Raw genomic sequence first — 16,747 nt, forward strand, 5'->3', positions numbered from 1 at the left:
ATTTTGCCCAATAAAACCCTCCTTGTGATGCTCTACAAGCGCACTGAGGGCGCTCTTACCCTTCAGTCAGATTGCTCAGCAGATTGGTGAGTCTCTAAAATAGATGTGTGTGCGTACTACGGGGAGTTCTTTAGTGTCTGAAAGAAGGCAGAATACAGCGCTTGGGAGTCCAGAGGTCCGAGTCTGGGGGGGGGGGGGGGGGGGGTCTCATGAAACTCTAAAAAGAAGGAGGAGAGAAGGAGGTCCGATCTCCTCCCCTCTCCACAGAAAGCCTGGAAGAATTGCGCTCCGTCAGTGCGCCCTGCCTGCCTGCCTGCCAGTCGGAGGATGGGGATTTTTTTCCATTCATCCACGTCCCCTTTTCCCCTCCTCCTCCTCCGCCTCCTCTCAAACAAGCCAGTCGCTCTGTCACTGCGCTGCGAGCATTAGGGCGAGTCAAACCGGTGGGATTTTGAGGCGCACAGACGGAGGAGATAACGCACGGAGAGCGCACCTCGGGCTGTTTCGTTTCTGGTCTCCAAACGATGCGCTCCGTCGGAAAGACGTGCGTTTTCAGGCGGGACTGATGCCCACCAAGTCGCATCTTTATTTTCTTCATCACTTCACAAGTTTTACGCCGGCCTGTGTGTGGCATCGTTAGTATGTACCCGCTTTTCTAGCTCAGTGGCTTGTTCGTACCAGTTTTATCCCCTGAATTTGCTCTCGGATTAATTTTCGAGTTGGATCTTGATTTTGCTTTCATCCCAAAACAAAAATATTTGTGGATTTACAGCCTGTGTATTTTCTGGCAAAAAAAAAGAGAAAGGATTGTACTCGACTCACAGAGCACCAACACGTCTTTTTATTGAGATGGAGCCGTGGATACAAGTAGCATCTTTCTTATTTTAAACATTTTCCCAGCTGTTTTCTTCTTTTTTTATGGCTCCGTCTCCTAAATAAACTGACAATACTGAAATTCATTTGAGCCAGATATCCTGGGAGGTGAGAGAACAAGGTAATGGGAGAGAAATCAGACAGAGAGAGCCAAAGACAACAAGGGAACGTTATTCAGCCAGGAAAACAGACAATTAGGGCGCACAGAAAAGGCTTCACAACCTGCTTTCTGGAGGCGATAATCTGCTAAAATCTTTGACTCAGTGGAGATCTGCTTGTGCCCAAATGTTTTTTGGAGAAACTGTGGTGTGAAATTAATGGGAAAGTCATGGGAATGGCTCTGAAATAGTGCGCAGAAGAACCTGACGATTTTGGAGATCAGGACGCACGGATTGAGCAAACCCTGCAAAATTAAGCCTTTTCTTTTCTTATTTCCAACATTTCGGATCCATGTGGTTGTGCGTGGCTGGCTTTCTAATTCCACTTTAACTCTTTCTACCTTCAATCCTGATCGGCCGATCGACTGTTTTAAAGCGTCTGATTGCAAAAAGAGCAGCTCTGCGAGGCCCTTTGGCGAATATTGCTGCTTTATTTTAGATGGGGCCGCACATGCTTGGTGTCAGGGTTGAGATGGCGTGTCGAAGGAGCGGGAATGGTTTGTGGATCCTGCTGGTATTCCTACTGGATTTACTGGGAACGACCGCCAGCAACATGGAGCCCATCTACTGGAATTCCCTGAACGAAAGGTAAGACTGTTGCAGACTTAACAGCAGGTCTAAGCACAAAGTTTTAATTAAAAAAAGTTAAGTCCTTCAAAATGCAGGCTCGAATTTATGTAACTCAGCTACGAGGCGGATTTAACAAACTCCTGAGGAGATCACTGATGCAACATGACATGCACGATAAAGTTGGAGAGCAGGCCTTCCTCAAGCAGAGCCTCTGTTAAGCGTAATTTACTGCGCATCCATTCTCAAACAATCTATTAATAACGGGTTTTATTGTCTTTTAAACGTCACACATCAGTCTGACCCGCTCATGTCCATCATTGGGAATCTGGTGCAGGATCTTCCTCTTGGAAAGCAGAGGCGGCTCTACAAAGTTGTCAAAGGGGGGTGGCAGCTGATAATCTTAGCGTGGCACACAAAAACAAGTTTTAAGTTTTTTTTTTTTTTCCTTAAACATGATGTGATTTTATTTAAAACAGAAACCCTTTAATTACATACAGCTGCTAAAATAACACAATATTCATTTGTTCTAATGTTACCTACAACATTTTTTCATTTTGATGCAAAGGCTAAAAAATATAAAATGTAGCAGGTATTTTGGGTGCTTATTTTACAAAATATTTAATGTTTGATACTTTTTTGCCATTAAGCTCTTTATGGTGGGTTCCCAGATGGAAATACAAGTAGAACTTCCTTCAAGGTCAGAATTCTGACTGGAAAACTTGTCGGGCAGCCTAAAGTTCATTATCCTGCATGGTTACTATGCACATAAAATGTAGTGAAAACTGCAGGTATGACTGGAAGACATTTTTCTAAATAGCCAAATTTGTTTGTGTTTTTGTAAATGAGGGAAATGTGTGGTAGCCTTCTTTCAGCCAGCTATCCAGTTGAGATCAGCAACAGGTGGGGGAGGGTTACGTTAGTCTTTGCTCTATGCGGCTGCAAGAAACAGAAATGTCGCAACAAAGATTTCAAACTGAAAGATTCAGTTTAATGAAAACATTTAGAAACCTTGGTGTAGTTTGATACCGGTAAGCAGTTCGTGCCTAGCCATATTCGAATTTCAGGAGTTTTATGATGCTTTTGTGCCAGATTGAAGCAATGCAAAGCAAAATAAACATCAACATAGCCCCAACTTTCTTAATTTAGTATAAATATCTCAAGCAAAGTGAGGAAAAGTCAAAAAGGAATGTGAATGAATACAAAAAGTGTTGCACCTCATTGTTGCTTCCCCTTTCCTTCCTTAAATTCATATCCAAAAAACATACATGTATTGATGTCTGATATTTAAAAAGGTGGATTTATAGTGCTAGCAATGAAACCGCGGAAAAATCCCTGGTACTTGTAGATATAAAGATGCGTATAATGCTGTAATTGCTGCTGCTGGGTGACCTTGATTAAAGCCCAGGTTGACTGCCAGTGCAGCTCTTAAACACCATGCGTCACCTACTCGGCATCCATTCTTCATTTGTGCCCCCCCGTCCACTGGTGGAGGCGTCAGGCATTATAGACTGAGAAAATACCATTTTAAACACCTCTCCCCTGTCCAGCCTTAACCGCCGACACCGCTTTCCTCGCAGCTCTGTCAATTTGTCTGAGTGGTGGCTTGGCCTGGAAGGAAGAGGCAGAGGGAGAGGTGGTGGTGGTAGTGGATGGGTGCAGCTTGTGTGGAGGTGAAATTGGGAATAAATTAGAGTGCAGATATTTTCCAGCTTGATGAAAAACTACTTGCATGGAACGCTGCTTTTGAATAGCTCGTGTTGCTGGTGGATGTGCCTACATTACACACTTCATTGTGGAAAGACAGCGATGGCAAACCCCCAAAACCATCCTCAGCTCACACCCATGCCGGAGGCTTGTTTTTCCAGGGGGACTAACAGGTTTTATGTGCTGTAGGCCACAGCCTGCCCCGAGCTCCACCACCTCCTCTCCTCGCAGAGGCGATCGTGCGTGGGCCCCCGCTGTGGAGTGAGGCACGAAGCCGTTAATGAGGGCTTTTTGTCAGCAGTGGGTGGATTCACCCAACAGGGAAGTGTAAGAGCTGGACACGGGAGGGTAATTTCCACTGAGGAAGCAAAGAGCTTTGGCTTTTTGAGGCCTTACAGGTGATTCCACGCCATTGTCTCCTAATAGAGTTTATCGTTTGGTGGATGTCAGGGCTCAGCGGACGGGCCCGACTAGCAATTAGACGCCAGACTTCACAGTCATTCCTGCAGATTTACTCACTCATATATTCAAAGTACAAAGCCTATTGTATGCTATGAGGCTTATTCATGGAGCTTACTATTCATAGTTAATCAGCTTAGTCATTCTGCAAGTTTATTTTCTTGGTGCTTTTACATACTTTTATGTGCTTGTTTCTCCTTTCTACCTACTTGACAAGAACTATATTTTAGCTTCGGCTAACCCTGGGGTGAAATAGCTTTTTGCTCAGGGCTGAAATATGCCGAGAGCCGCTCCTTGTTTAAATAGTGTGCATCTTGAAGTGATAAGATCCAGAACCCACACCTCTCATTGTTTTTTAGCCCTGAAACGAGGCCAAGAGCAAGCAGGAGCAGAAGCCTGTATCAATCAGGTGCCGGAGTGAGTGCATGTATGGTTCACATGTTGCCTGCAAAGCAAATGGACTGTCACATTGTTAACCTCTAGACCTTTTCTCAATGCACAGCTTCAAAGTGCAGACCGTCCACCTTCAGACTGCCTCCACCTTATCTTCCCTCTTTTTACCACCTCAAACCACCTCTTGTGCTGCCTTTATACTTCTCCATCTATATATTCTCTCAGGCCCCCACCCCTTCCCCCTTCAACGTCAGTTTCCGTCTGTCTCTGTCTTTTCCTCACTCTTTCACTCCCTCCCATCGGTGCAACGACCAGACGTAGCAAATTGAAAACATGTGTCACATCCAGCTACTAATTATGCCACTGCAGCAGCTAGTGATGCAAACAAAAAATGTGTTGGGGATGAGAGAGGTGATGTAGGAAAGAAAGCCATCTGTGGCTGTAATGCCTTTATACTGCAATGCATGATAAATAAATGTTCATATAAGTAAATAAAACATCTCTGGGTGAATATGCCCCTTTGCCACCTTGTCATTTCTTCTCAGCTTACTTCCATTTATTACCTGTGCACTTAAATATTTCATATCAATTTATTTCTATTCTGATTTAGAAAGTTTTGATTAATTATAGGAACATTATAGGAAGACTACTTGCATTATGTAAAAATGTGGCTGACGAGGAAAAATGAAAATATGTCTGCAAGGCAAAAAGTGGCTAAAAATGACAATAATATTTATTCACAGAGTCACATGAGATTTCCTTACAGAAGATTATGAGCTACATTTGTTGGTAAAGAGGCTCCAAAACATTCCTAAGTTGGGTATAAACTGACGCATGGTCATTATGAAACATCATGTGGCAGATGGCTTGTTTCCATACTTTAAAAAGTCTGGAACAAAACGAGTGAAGGCACAAAAATGAATGACACCATTTCAAAAAATTTAAAGTGGGAATGCACTTGCTTATTTGTCATGGACAGAAGGAGCTATGACATCAGCTCAAAGTCAGTGCTAGCGTTTGTGTAACTCTCCTCCTAAACTGTAGGAGTCACTATTGAGAAAGAATGGTACACAAAAGCTATACAGCAGTAATGAGACCATAAGACATTGAGAGGGAAGCAGATTTTTTCTATACCAACAAATTCATGTTACCTCCTTTACTTTGAAGCAGTTGTCAATACTTCGTAAACCTTTGCAGTAACTAGCTTTTTGGACTTTATGTTGTACAAATACGCATCAACACACCTCTTCCTGTGTAGCAATTCTCACTTTTGCAGTTTACAAGACAAAGAAATCTCAAAAATCACTGTATTTTAAGTGTTTATTTTCAGTCTTCATGACATTTTGAAAGAACGCACCTTTTTGGGTTTTGTTTCGTTGTATATATAAAGCCACAAGCCACTCTTTTTGTTTAATAATTTACCACATTATTGGTTAACAAGACTCAAAAGTCACAAAAACCGCTTTACATATAGGCGGAATATGAAGTCTTAGTAACATTTTTGATAAGCCTCTTGGTGTTTATTCCATAGTACAGATAAATGTAAAAAATTGCTCTAGCTGTTTAACATCTTACTATTTCCATGTTTATTATTCAAATATCACACACATTCTGAGATTACATCTGAATCACATGATGATTTAAGTAAAAGTGTAGTTAAAAAAACATAAAAAACCGCAAGAAATGTGTTTGAAAAGTGAAAGGTGAAAAGGAATAAAGTAAAGGTGTCTTTTGATTTCTAAAAGTTGTTTGGTTTAATTAATGGGCCTACCAAGCCTGACTTTGGGCTACATTGGACAGGATACATTCACTAAAAATGTCTCAATGTCATCATCTTTTTTTGAGCTAGACAAGACAAGGAATTGAAATAACCATATAAAAGACAGATGTTCATGGACATCCAGTATTTGGAGGAAACAGCCTCCCAGCCAATGGATACCGTGGCGTCACCTTTACCGCAAGACATCATCCGCCTGGTCGATAACATCAGCCGTAAACTTAAGATTAGGGTCATAGAGTGCTGCATCCACCCTTTTATTGACCTCCATGGAAATTGCAACAGCCTGAATGAAAGGAAAAGAGACAGAGGTGTTCAGGGAGGAACATAAACAGAGAAAAGGGAAAACAGAAGACAGAGCAGAGAGGAGAGGAGGTAGAGACAGTCCTAACCCTAAGTAAATCAATAGCAGTTAAGTCTCAAGTGCCAATACAGTTTCTGCTCAAGGAAGAGGGAACTGAACCAGAACAATCACCTTGGGAAGACCCCCCCACCAACACCAGAGGCTCAGACATACATTATCCTTATCTCAGCATCTCCCATTATTGGTCTTACACGGCCGCCCTAATGAAAGATCGAATCTTACATCATAGCGCGGGAGTTTGGGCGGTGGTGGTGTAATGATGGAGCAGTCGCTAGGGTGGAAGGTGACCCCCTACAAACCCAAAGCTACAAACGGAAAATCTAACTGAAATTTAAGAGAATTTTGTCTTTCTTTGATCACAAACTATGGCTATTTGTCCTTTTGGCTTTTTCGCCAGTTTAATTTCAGCATCTGCTTGCTCTTTCTTTTTCTCCCTCTCTTTCCGTACTTTAGAAAACAGCTGTGGATTATCGTAAACGGTCTCCTTGCTTAGTGCTTAGTGCTTGCGGTGACTTGTAATACAACTATTACCCCTAAGATCCACATTAAAGTTTAATCCCCCCCCACCATCCACTCACTTGCTTCTTAATAATTCATTAATCAGCGACTAATTGGCGCTGTATAAAAGGCTACCTATAACTAGGCTGTGTTTCAACTCAAAAGAGAAATAAAAGAAGGAGACAGAAGGAAGCTGGAAAATATCTGGATGGTGAGGGCATTTTGAGACCGAGCACATCAAGTGGAATACGTATTAGCAGGTCAAACAGGATGTCACTTCCATGGTGTGGCTTTCTAAAATCCGAAACTCCACGCCTGTTTTTACCCGTGTGGAATCCACCCATCTTTGAATTACGTTTGCATCCACATTATAACTGACTTAAAAGTGCCTGCAGCTCATCTCTTTAGGCGATTTAATTAGACAACATCTACTTGGTAGTTTCTTTAAGGGAGAGAGTCGGAGAAAGAATGGGACTAAAATAACAAGAACCACTTTGCGCAAGCTGCCTGTTAACCCAGACTCCTTTCTCCCCCTACCTCTCTTTTCCCTTTTGGTGAAAAAGAGGATTGTGCTTGAGTTTACGAGCTGAGAGCAACAGGAGCTGTGAAAATAAGTTTCAGCTGATGTGGCAGGATAGAAAGGCCAGGAGAAGAAGGAGGAAAAGGAGAGAAGCCAAGTAAAGCCAGAGGCTGCAATATCTTCTTTTTAATTTCTTCCTTTCTTTGGGCGTTGCGGGGCAGGCGGACGGGCAGGTATGCAACTTGTCGGGTGAAAATAGATGTGAAAGAGACAGATCTATCATAGTTGTACATAGTGTCTTGCAAAAGTACTTAAATGCTTTGAACCTGTTAACATTTTGTCGTATTAAAACCACAAATTTTACCATGTTACATTTTGATTTTATGTGATAGAACAACACAAATGTGGGCATTCTTCTTAGCAATCCATCTAAACCTCAGTCAGATTGAAGGAAGATAATCTTTGAACATCAGTTTTCAAGTCTCCGACTGATTCTTAATTGGATTTAGGTCTGTACTTTGACTTGGTCACCCTAACACAGGATATGCCTTGATCTAAACAATTTCAGTGTAGCTCCAGGGTTGCTAGAAGGTGAACCTTCGCCTCTGTCACTAGTCCTTTGCAGCGTGTTGCAGGTTTTTTGCTGGCACTGCCCTGCGTTTAACTCTATCCATCTGATCAGTTTCCCCATTCCTACTTAAAAAAGCATCCCCAATCCATGATGCTGCCACCACCGTGTAAGTTTGTGGTATTTACTTTCTGCTACACATAGCACTTTGCATGTAGTCTAAAAACGTTTAATTTTGGTCTCATATGACCAGAACATCTTCCACATTTTTGCTGTGCGTGGCTTGTTGTAAACTGTAAATATGACTTCTAATGGCTTTCTTCTTGGCACTCTTTCATGAAGGCCAAATCAACAGATTCTTCCACCTAAACTGTGGATCTCTTCAGATTTGCTAAGATGGTTTCTGAAGGAAGTTGGTCGCACTACCTCCATTTAGGGGTGTCAGAGTTAGGGGGGCTAGATAAAATATGCATGCCTCACCGAGCTTCGTAACAATCGGCACAGGGCTCAACATCTGCTTTGTCTCTGCTCAACACATGAAGAAAGTGTGTGGTCTTTTTAGCTGCATGTGCAAGCGTCAATTGAACACACTTGAGGAAGGATACTAAACAAGGTACGGTTGATGTGAATACACACACGCAGCAGAGGTGAGGTTATTGGCACCCATCATGGATTGTTGTTCCAGGAGGAATCGTTCGTCATTTTATTGCTCAATTATAAGTTTATTTGGCCGGGGCGGCGCACATTCATCAACATCATAACAGCTATAAAGCACTCTTGTAAATATGCTGGGGTTAGCTCGAGAACTAATTTACTCCCTTGTCAGCTTCTGAAATGACTTTGGGATTTTTGTAATTGTTAAAAGGGCTGATGTTTAGGATGAAGCAGATTAAAAGCACACGGCTGGTTGAGCCCGTTCAAAATGTTGAACCCCGTGCAGGAACAAGTAATTTCTTTTTTTCCTCTTTTCCCCCTGGAAACGCGGCACAGAAACACATAGAGGCTTTACACAGGGTGGTGGTGGTGGTAACAGTAATCCCGGCCATAGGTCTGATGGGGTCACATGTGTCCCAGCATCACTGGGCAGATTGCCCTGTGTGTCGGAACTTGGAGAAGCCCCCCCCCGTACACACAGGCCTCTCATTAGCTTGCTTCACAGCACGCTCTGCCTAAGCAGGATCATCCAGTCCTCCTGGCAGCATTTGGACTGGGCCAGGTCAATCCTCGTCCGCACTGGGGGACACACAGAATCGGACTGGTGGACTTGGAGAGCTCGTATAAATGTGTATATATAGGACAGATGGCCAACCTGCCTCTGTCACATTGTTCATTTCTTCCTCTTCTCATACTCTTTTAACCTCTACCTCCATCCATGTACTCACTCCTTATTTGCTGCTCAGCTCAGTTTGTTGCTTTGCACATCTTCCCCTGTGTTGAATCTGGCTCATGTTGCAACAGTGTCTTTGGCATCATTCCAAACAAACAGCATCTCAGCGGAAGGACGTTTATTGTTAATTAGTGCTTCTGGATTCTCATGTGCCAGCAGGTGCATATTTGCACGAGGAATGCCAACCCGGGTTTTAAGATTTTACAAGCTCTAAGATGTTTTTAGTGCGACACACGCAAATCTTCTTATCTGGTGGTTTACACTGTTATTAAGTGCTGAAGTCTTGTTTTGATTGCGTAGGAAGATCAGTTCAACCTGCCTTCAGCTTGATTCCAGAAGTGTCTAACAGCAGAAGAGTGCAAAGGTCTTGTGTTGTTCTGTTTTATGCTCATAACAGACAACTTAGCAATGAACTAATTTTAAACTGGATCTTTTGGCACTTTGCTCACAGTCTGTGAAAAAGACAATGTTTTCCAGCTGCTTGAGTTGATTTTATTAAAAAACCCAGAAATACCTAACTTTGACGCACAGAAAACAATAAGGTGATTCCCAAATACATATTTACTGAAAGGGGTATAGTTGATGAGCAACTGATAGATGATGCATCTGTCCGGGTCAAGTCTGAGCCTTTTCCTTCTTCTTAAATAAGTTTTTTTGTGGACCTGGCATTTTATTTTATCTGGTTGTCATTGTCAGGTGCAAGAAATGGACTGCTAATGGGTGAAAAGTGGCCAAAGTCCAGGGAAAGATAAAGGCATTAGGAATGGCCTAAAAAAGTAATTCTTTTGTATAGTTTGTGTATTATTATGCATGGGTTGTCTCCGTTCTGTCAGTCTGAGCCCATGGTTCTCATCTGGAGGCCAAAGCAGAAGAGTTAAAGTATTTTTGAGTTTTGTTTACAAGTGATTAAGATGTTGATGGAGAAACAGATTGGGGTCTTGTCTTCTGTATTGCAAGTATTGCTCTGGTCTGTTGTGGTAAAGAAAACGTTGAGCCAAAAAGCCAGGCTCTCGATTTACAGGTCTGTCGGTGTTCCAACCTTCACTTTTTTTCTGACATCAGATCAGTCTAAAGGGCAATTCCAGGGCAGACCCTGAAAACACTGGAGGAACTACATTAACCTTCTGACCTAGGAACATGCTGGGATCTCTGAATAAGCTGGAGAGTGTTGCTGGGAAAAAGGATGTCTTGGTTTTCCATCCTGATACTGTTAGGTAAGTGGAGAATGATGGATGGGTGGATGGATAGATGGATTTCTCACCATTGACCACTGTGTAGAGGCACCAGACCGCCCATACCACTGCCACCCTAGATTAAGTGGGTATAGATTTAAAGATGGTGTTGTTGAAATGTTTTGCACCCTGCTTTATGCAGTAACCTCCGTCCATTCAACACCTATTGGTAAATTTCTGAAACATGTGTAACCAATAAGTTGAGGCACACCTGTCATAATAGCAGTTCGCACCATCGTTATTTCTGAATTGACTCATTAGAACAATACCTTTGAAAGTGCTTTTGCACCTGTTTTACCGCTCAGGCAACATTGTGTTTGAGTCCTTATTTGCATAGCCCAGGATACAGTTACGTGTAAATTGTTAAATGCAAACCAAGAGACAAATGTTTTGTGCTCTTATCAACCAGTTGGTACGTTGTTCCTGCCAGAACTCATCCCCATTGTCGGTCTTTACATCCAATCACTTTCATCAGCAGCAGAACTCCATCAGCCCCTTCTCTCTGTCTGCCAACGGACATCAACGCAGAGCGGCGATTGGACATGGGCCCGAAATGCTTTCCTAGCTGAATGTTAAGGAGGGAGCATGTGTGTGTGTCTGCACAAGAGAGACAAATGAGTTGGTTTACTGGTAGACAGCTGTGCCGTGTCACAGCTGAAGTTTTGGCAAACATCTTCGACCGATATAAGCAGAAGGGCAAAAATGGAAGGAGCTGGGGGTTGTCGGGGCGAGATGAGGAAATGATAGAGAGCAAGGAAGTTGACAGGATTGGAGAAAGGAACAAAAAAGCAGGACAGTGAAGCAAAGGAGGGTGACTGAGGAGAGAGATTGATGGTTTAGGAGGCCGTCCGGGTTTGACAAAGCTACTGGCTAAGTTGACGCAGCTCAGACAGGGAGAGTGACTGATGATCGGTAGGTCACCACCATGACTAGCTGCTTCCTGCTCAACTACAACCGTGCTTGCCCCTCATTCCTCATTGCAGACAAGTTCCATAATATTTAGTCCCTGTGAAGTCCAGCATGAAACCTAGTAAGCTTTAAAGGAATTTCTTTTACTTTTAGGGCAGAATGAGCTCTTTGATCAACGGATCAAAGTGCAATTGAGATGGTAACCTTGAGATGATACACTCCAAACACCTACTGCACTTTAACAACAACCAGGAGAAAGTTTGTGTCATTCAGAGAGGCAGAAATAATGGCAGTTGCGTCCTGCCAGAACAATGTGTTGATAGTCTTCATTAGCCTTAAGGCAAATCAATTCCTTTCACAGGAAAGCTGCTCTTCTGCTCTATAATCAATTTTTGGAGTTCACCTTAGTTCAGGATGAAGTCTTGTAATTTGCATTTTGTCCTGTTTTTCTGCAGTTTACTGACAGATGCATTGCGACCAGTACAGAAAGAACAAAACAAGGAGAAAACCCTTTTCTGAACAATTCCAAAACTTCAGTAGGGATTGATTTTATCCCATCCAATTGCCCTAGAGTCTTAGAGCTATCACTCTATTATATTCTCTGACAGATATTCTTTATGGCGACACTACAAAACTGCAAGTTTATCAGCATCTTTTCCCTTTTATTATAGCTTATATGTAATCCAGTCTTTCAAAGTAATTCCAGGAATGGCAAAAACACAAAGTCAAAAGAACACAAGGGCACCCAGCCGATAGTTGTATTTGGATGTGATGAAGTGGTTACAGGTGGAGCCTGCTTTAAATAACCCCATTTGAATTTATATTTTTGGCATGAGAAGCTGTTATCCTGAGATTTGCAGAAACACTAAGAGCCACAAAAAGTAAGCATACATGAATCACCCTGCCTGGGAGCAGCGTGTTAACAATGCAGAACAACTACTCACTGCTCAGCTACAAAACACCTTTCAGATTGTATGTGTGTTTGTGGGGTCCTTTGGCTGTATAGTGGCTGTCTAGTCAATTGTGTCAGACCTATTACTCCCAGGACTCCCAAGCACCTTAGCTTTAACATAATCTTTACCATTGACTCACAATAGGTCAGAGATGATCCTCGTGCTAAGAGGCTTTGGTGGGAAATGCTGTCTTGGTCTAGTCGGCCCTATGTTGATAACAAGCAGTCCTGTTGAAGATTGGCTTTCTAATAAACAAGCATATTTTTTATCCCTAAAAGCAAAAGCTTAGGCCTCTACTTCAGATCTTTTGCAATATGTCATTCTCCCAGCCCATTGATTATTTTCCCAGGCTTCACACTTTCTTTTCCTTAGTTCCTTGATTGTGCACATGTATGCATAGTTCTAATTAGGAGTTAAAAGACCATACAGTGAGCATCTGGCTTCGGCATTAGCTGATTATTGTTACAGTCTTTGGAGAGACTGACCTTGGCATGGTTTAAGGGGGAAAATTCATGCATCGTTTACTGGTTTCTGGGTAAGGCCTAATTTAAGTGGACTTGACATAAATGCAAGTTTATGATGGAAATTTAAGATTGAAAATTAACTCTGTTAATTTTAGCCACCACTGACAATTGTTTATATGTCTAAGTTTGTAGAAACTCTATACTGAGATTTAGGAAAGCTTTACCATGTCACATGTTTATTTGAAAAACACTTGTTGCATTTTTTGCAAGGTATTGAGAAGAAAATTGTTTAAAATGTGGTCAAAGTTACGAAACGTGTACATGGGCATCCTCATTGTGACTATCCAAGATCAACCAGTCATCTACCTCATTTAGCCTACAAGACAATTTTAAAGTTTGACTTTTTTTAGTTCATATGTCCTTTTTAAATTAAGTTTAAACAAAGAATTTGAAAGCCTGGCTTGCATAGCTTATTTGGTAAACTGCAGCAACTTTTCAACCACATTTAGGCCAAAGTATGCACGTTTATGTGTACAGGTTTTTCAATTTTAATTTTTAACTACATTCACACATTTTATAAATGTCTTTTCTATGTTTTTTAAAAAGAAAATCTCAGGCTTTGCTCAAGCTAAATCTTATAGCTTTAACTTAGCCTCAGAAATAGAAGCTTGGGGAAGCAACCAGCTTAATTTTTCCCTAAATTCGACCAAAATTGTCCAAAAATATGGACGTAACCATCCATATTGTAGGATTGCAGCTGCAAGTGGACTATAATAGAAGTTTCCAAAACAGTAAGCCTATGTTAGTATCAATACAGAGACGCCCTTCTGACATTAAGTGAAAGGAACAAATATCAGTATTCACGATTAGCTACAAGTTGAAGAAACAGCAGACATTTTCCCCACTTTAAAACAGTTATTACTTTAATACATTCTTTTATTTTTCTATTTAGAAAGATGGATCAAAATAGTCATCTATATATTTAGCAGCAATGAACAGCAAACTTTAGCGAGATACTACTAAGATTAGTTATAATAAGACAGCTTAGCTCCAGACTGTAATCCTATAATAATTTACCCATAAAATCGCTTTAAACTTGCTGATTTAAATGTATTAAAGCACTTTCCTTTAAATTCTTGGTGAGCAGATAGTAAAATAGTGAAAATTTCAATCAAACAATTAAAGGAGCCATGGGCAATTAAAAAAAAGCTAGAGCTAACTAGTGTTAGCTGATAAGCTAGTTCAGCTACAGTTAAGACCTTTAATTAGTTAAGTTAATTAAGATGTCAGTAATAATAATTTACAACTGAAATCACCTTCAACTTGAAGATTCTAGTTGGTATAAACATATAAATTAGTTTTGTATTCAAACATTCCTGCCTTGGGTGCTACAAAGTAGCAAATCAGTGGCTAGCAAATGCCAAAATAAAGAAACAAAGTGACAGAAACAGAATTACATTTAATGATAGCTTTTTATTCAATGGTTAATTAGGATTTAAAGCATTTTTTTATTTTTATCAAATTGTGTTTTTTTGGCCTCGCTAGGAAATGCAACATTAAAGGAGCCGAGTGACAAGCAGAGAAAAGCAATTTGTTTCTTAGTTCTTGGTTAAATAAGATAGCAACTGTATTCCCTTGTATATTGGGTTGTTTATTCAGCTTTTGGGTTTGTATGACGACAGAAAAAGCTCCTTTGTTTTCCTTAAAGTTAAACAGCCCTGAGAGCCTTGTTGTTTTCTTAGACTGAGAAAGTTATGTTCAGTCTTGGGTTCCAGACTTGCTATGGATAAACTCAAAAATGCACAGTTGTCAAACTAAAACAACTAAAACAAAATGGTTGTCAAACTAAAACAACTTCCCACTGCCTAAACAGCAGACGTTTTCCAGTTAAATGTGTGTTTCCAGCTGAAGGAATGATTTAAGAGCACGTACTAAAGTAAACTAGTCAACTGCATCCAAATAGCAGCATTTTCCAGTATGAGGCCTCCACTTTTGTGCTTTGTTGTTGTGGACAAGTAACTCTAATAAGATCCATCTTGTACAGAGAGCCATGGTGAAATAGATTGTTGTTAATATTTCCACGTCCCATCATCTGATACACGGCTCTGGATATAATATGCAACTCTGTGCACGCTTGAAATGACAGAGCAGCTTTCAAGCGGTTCTGGTCTCCTCTACTCTGTCTCTCTTTTGCCTTTGTCCTCAAGTCTCCCAGTGAATGTTAACACACACCATGATTCATATATACACTGACTTACACACTCACAGGCAATGCATGCACACAGTGGACGGGCTTGTATATTCACACACGCATACTCATGCATGCACAGATGAAAAATGTTATTGCTTCCAGTGCTGGAGAAAGTCCAAGTGGAGGGTTTGAATTTCCTCTGAGGTACATTCCTCCTCCTCCTTCTCTCTTCATCAGTAGCATACCCCTCACTCACTTCTTCCTCTTCTCCATCTCCCCTCTTCCTCTCTCTGTTGCTTCCAATGAACAAAAGAGCTCCCTTCCTCGAGCTTCCACTGAAAGCCCTCACACACACTCGACTCTCTGGCTTCACACTCTCCCACACGCACTCTTATTCCTCTTGTCGTCTGCAAAACCCAGTCCACTTCTCTGCGCTAATCCTCCTTTCATTTCTTTTGTCTTTTTGTTTGCCGCTCTCTCTCTCATTGCCTGACTCACTAGTGTAAGTTTCTATCCCTGCATATCCAAGCCGTTATCATGTTACAGCTGGTTGGCAGACAGTAAAATTTATTCCTTCTTTTTTTTTAATAAATTGCTCTCATCTCCTTCTCCTACTCTGTTTCCTTTTTTTTTCACCAACAGCTTCTTTTGTTACGCTTCTTCTTTGTGGGTGGTTCTTGATCATCACAGTCCAGCCTTAAATGGGACCTCAGGAGAGGGGGCTGAATGAATGATCCTGATTGCCTATCACTGTGGTGTCAAAGTAATTTGGGAGTGACTGTCAGCACACACACAAGCAGGGCAACCCTCCTTTCCGAATATTCTGACAATCAGGAAGCCATTCCCTCATTAGTTGACCTCCCTTCCTGAAGATTTTCCTCCTCTGTATCAGTTTTACTCTCTTTTATAATTCAGGGGTGGGTATAGTATAGGGGGGGGGACACAGATGAGGCGCCCTCTTTTCTTCTTATCGTTCTTTTTCATCGTCTGTCATTGTGACTGACGGGACAAAAAAAAATTCTGTCATAATCTATTTTTACCCGTCACTTTATTTTTTTTAAATGATAATGATTAAAGATACAATAGCATTTTTTTCCAATTAATTGTAATGAATATTCAGTCTGAAACAAGCTGATCAGAGAATACACATCAACAAGATGAATATGTGTTACGTTTTCTCTGCAGTGAAAAAAACACTGACTTTGGTCCCAGTAACTACATATAAACAATGAAATCAAACGATTACATTTAAAATATAAACAGATCATCTGCTGTGGCCTGAAGGCACAGTCTCACAGGGGTGTGAATACAATCTGTCAAAATGACGGATGGCCTTCAGATTTTTCCATCACCGTTAAAGAAAAAATGGTCAAAAATTGAAAATATTAGGTTAACGAGACCCCTGGACTTGGGACTAGATTCTTGTGTTCTTTGGCTTCCAGTTGAAGAATGAGCGTCACGGCTGTGGATTCACCCCTCTTAAAATTCCAGAATTTGTGACATAAAAAATGGAACCATGAAAATCAAAACTTCCTCCATATTTTTTGGGACATATGTTCTATATAATTCAACTGTAAAAACAAGCTAATTAGTTTGGGAGAAAAGGCAGCAGAATCATGCTGTGGGGTTACTTTTCATAAAGCGACAATGTTTTGTTTTTGTCAAGGTAAAAGAAATTTTGAACAGTTTTGAATAACTGAAGTGTAAGAAGTAGCGGGACTTTGGTA

At 41.2% G+C, this 16,747-nt stretch overlaps 1 protein-coding gene across 1 annotated transcript in view; it reads left to right on the forward strand.

Annotated features, from left to right (window-relative positions):
• The first annotated feature begins 216 nt into the window (after positions 1–216).
• Positions 217–16,747, forward strand: part of efnb3b (ephrin-B3b) — a 117,853-nt gene continuing 101,322 nt past the window's right edge. Inside the window, exon 1 of the mRNA XM_047385694.1 lies at positions 217–1,619. Within this exon, the coding sequence (XP_047241650.1) occupies positions 1,471–1,619 (149 nt within the window). The 5' untranslated portion in view covers positions 217–1,470. The remainder of the gene's footprint in view (positions 1,620–16,747) is intronic.

The sequence above is a fragment of the Girardinichthys multiradiatus genome, chromosome 14, assembly GCF_021462225.1.
Source record: "Girardinichthys multiradiatus isolate DD_20200921_A chromosome 14, DD_fGirMul_XY1, whole genome shotgun sequence".
NCBI lineage: Eukaryota > Metazoa > Chordata > Actinopteri > Cyprinodontiformes > Goodeidae > Girardinichthys > Girardinichthys multiradiatus.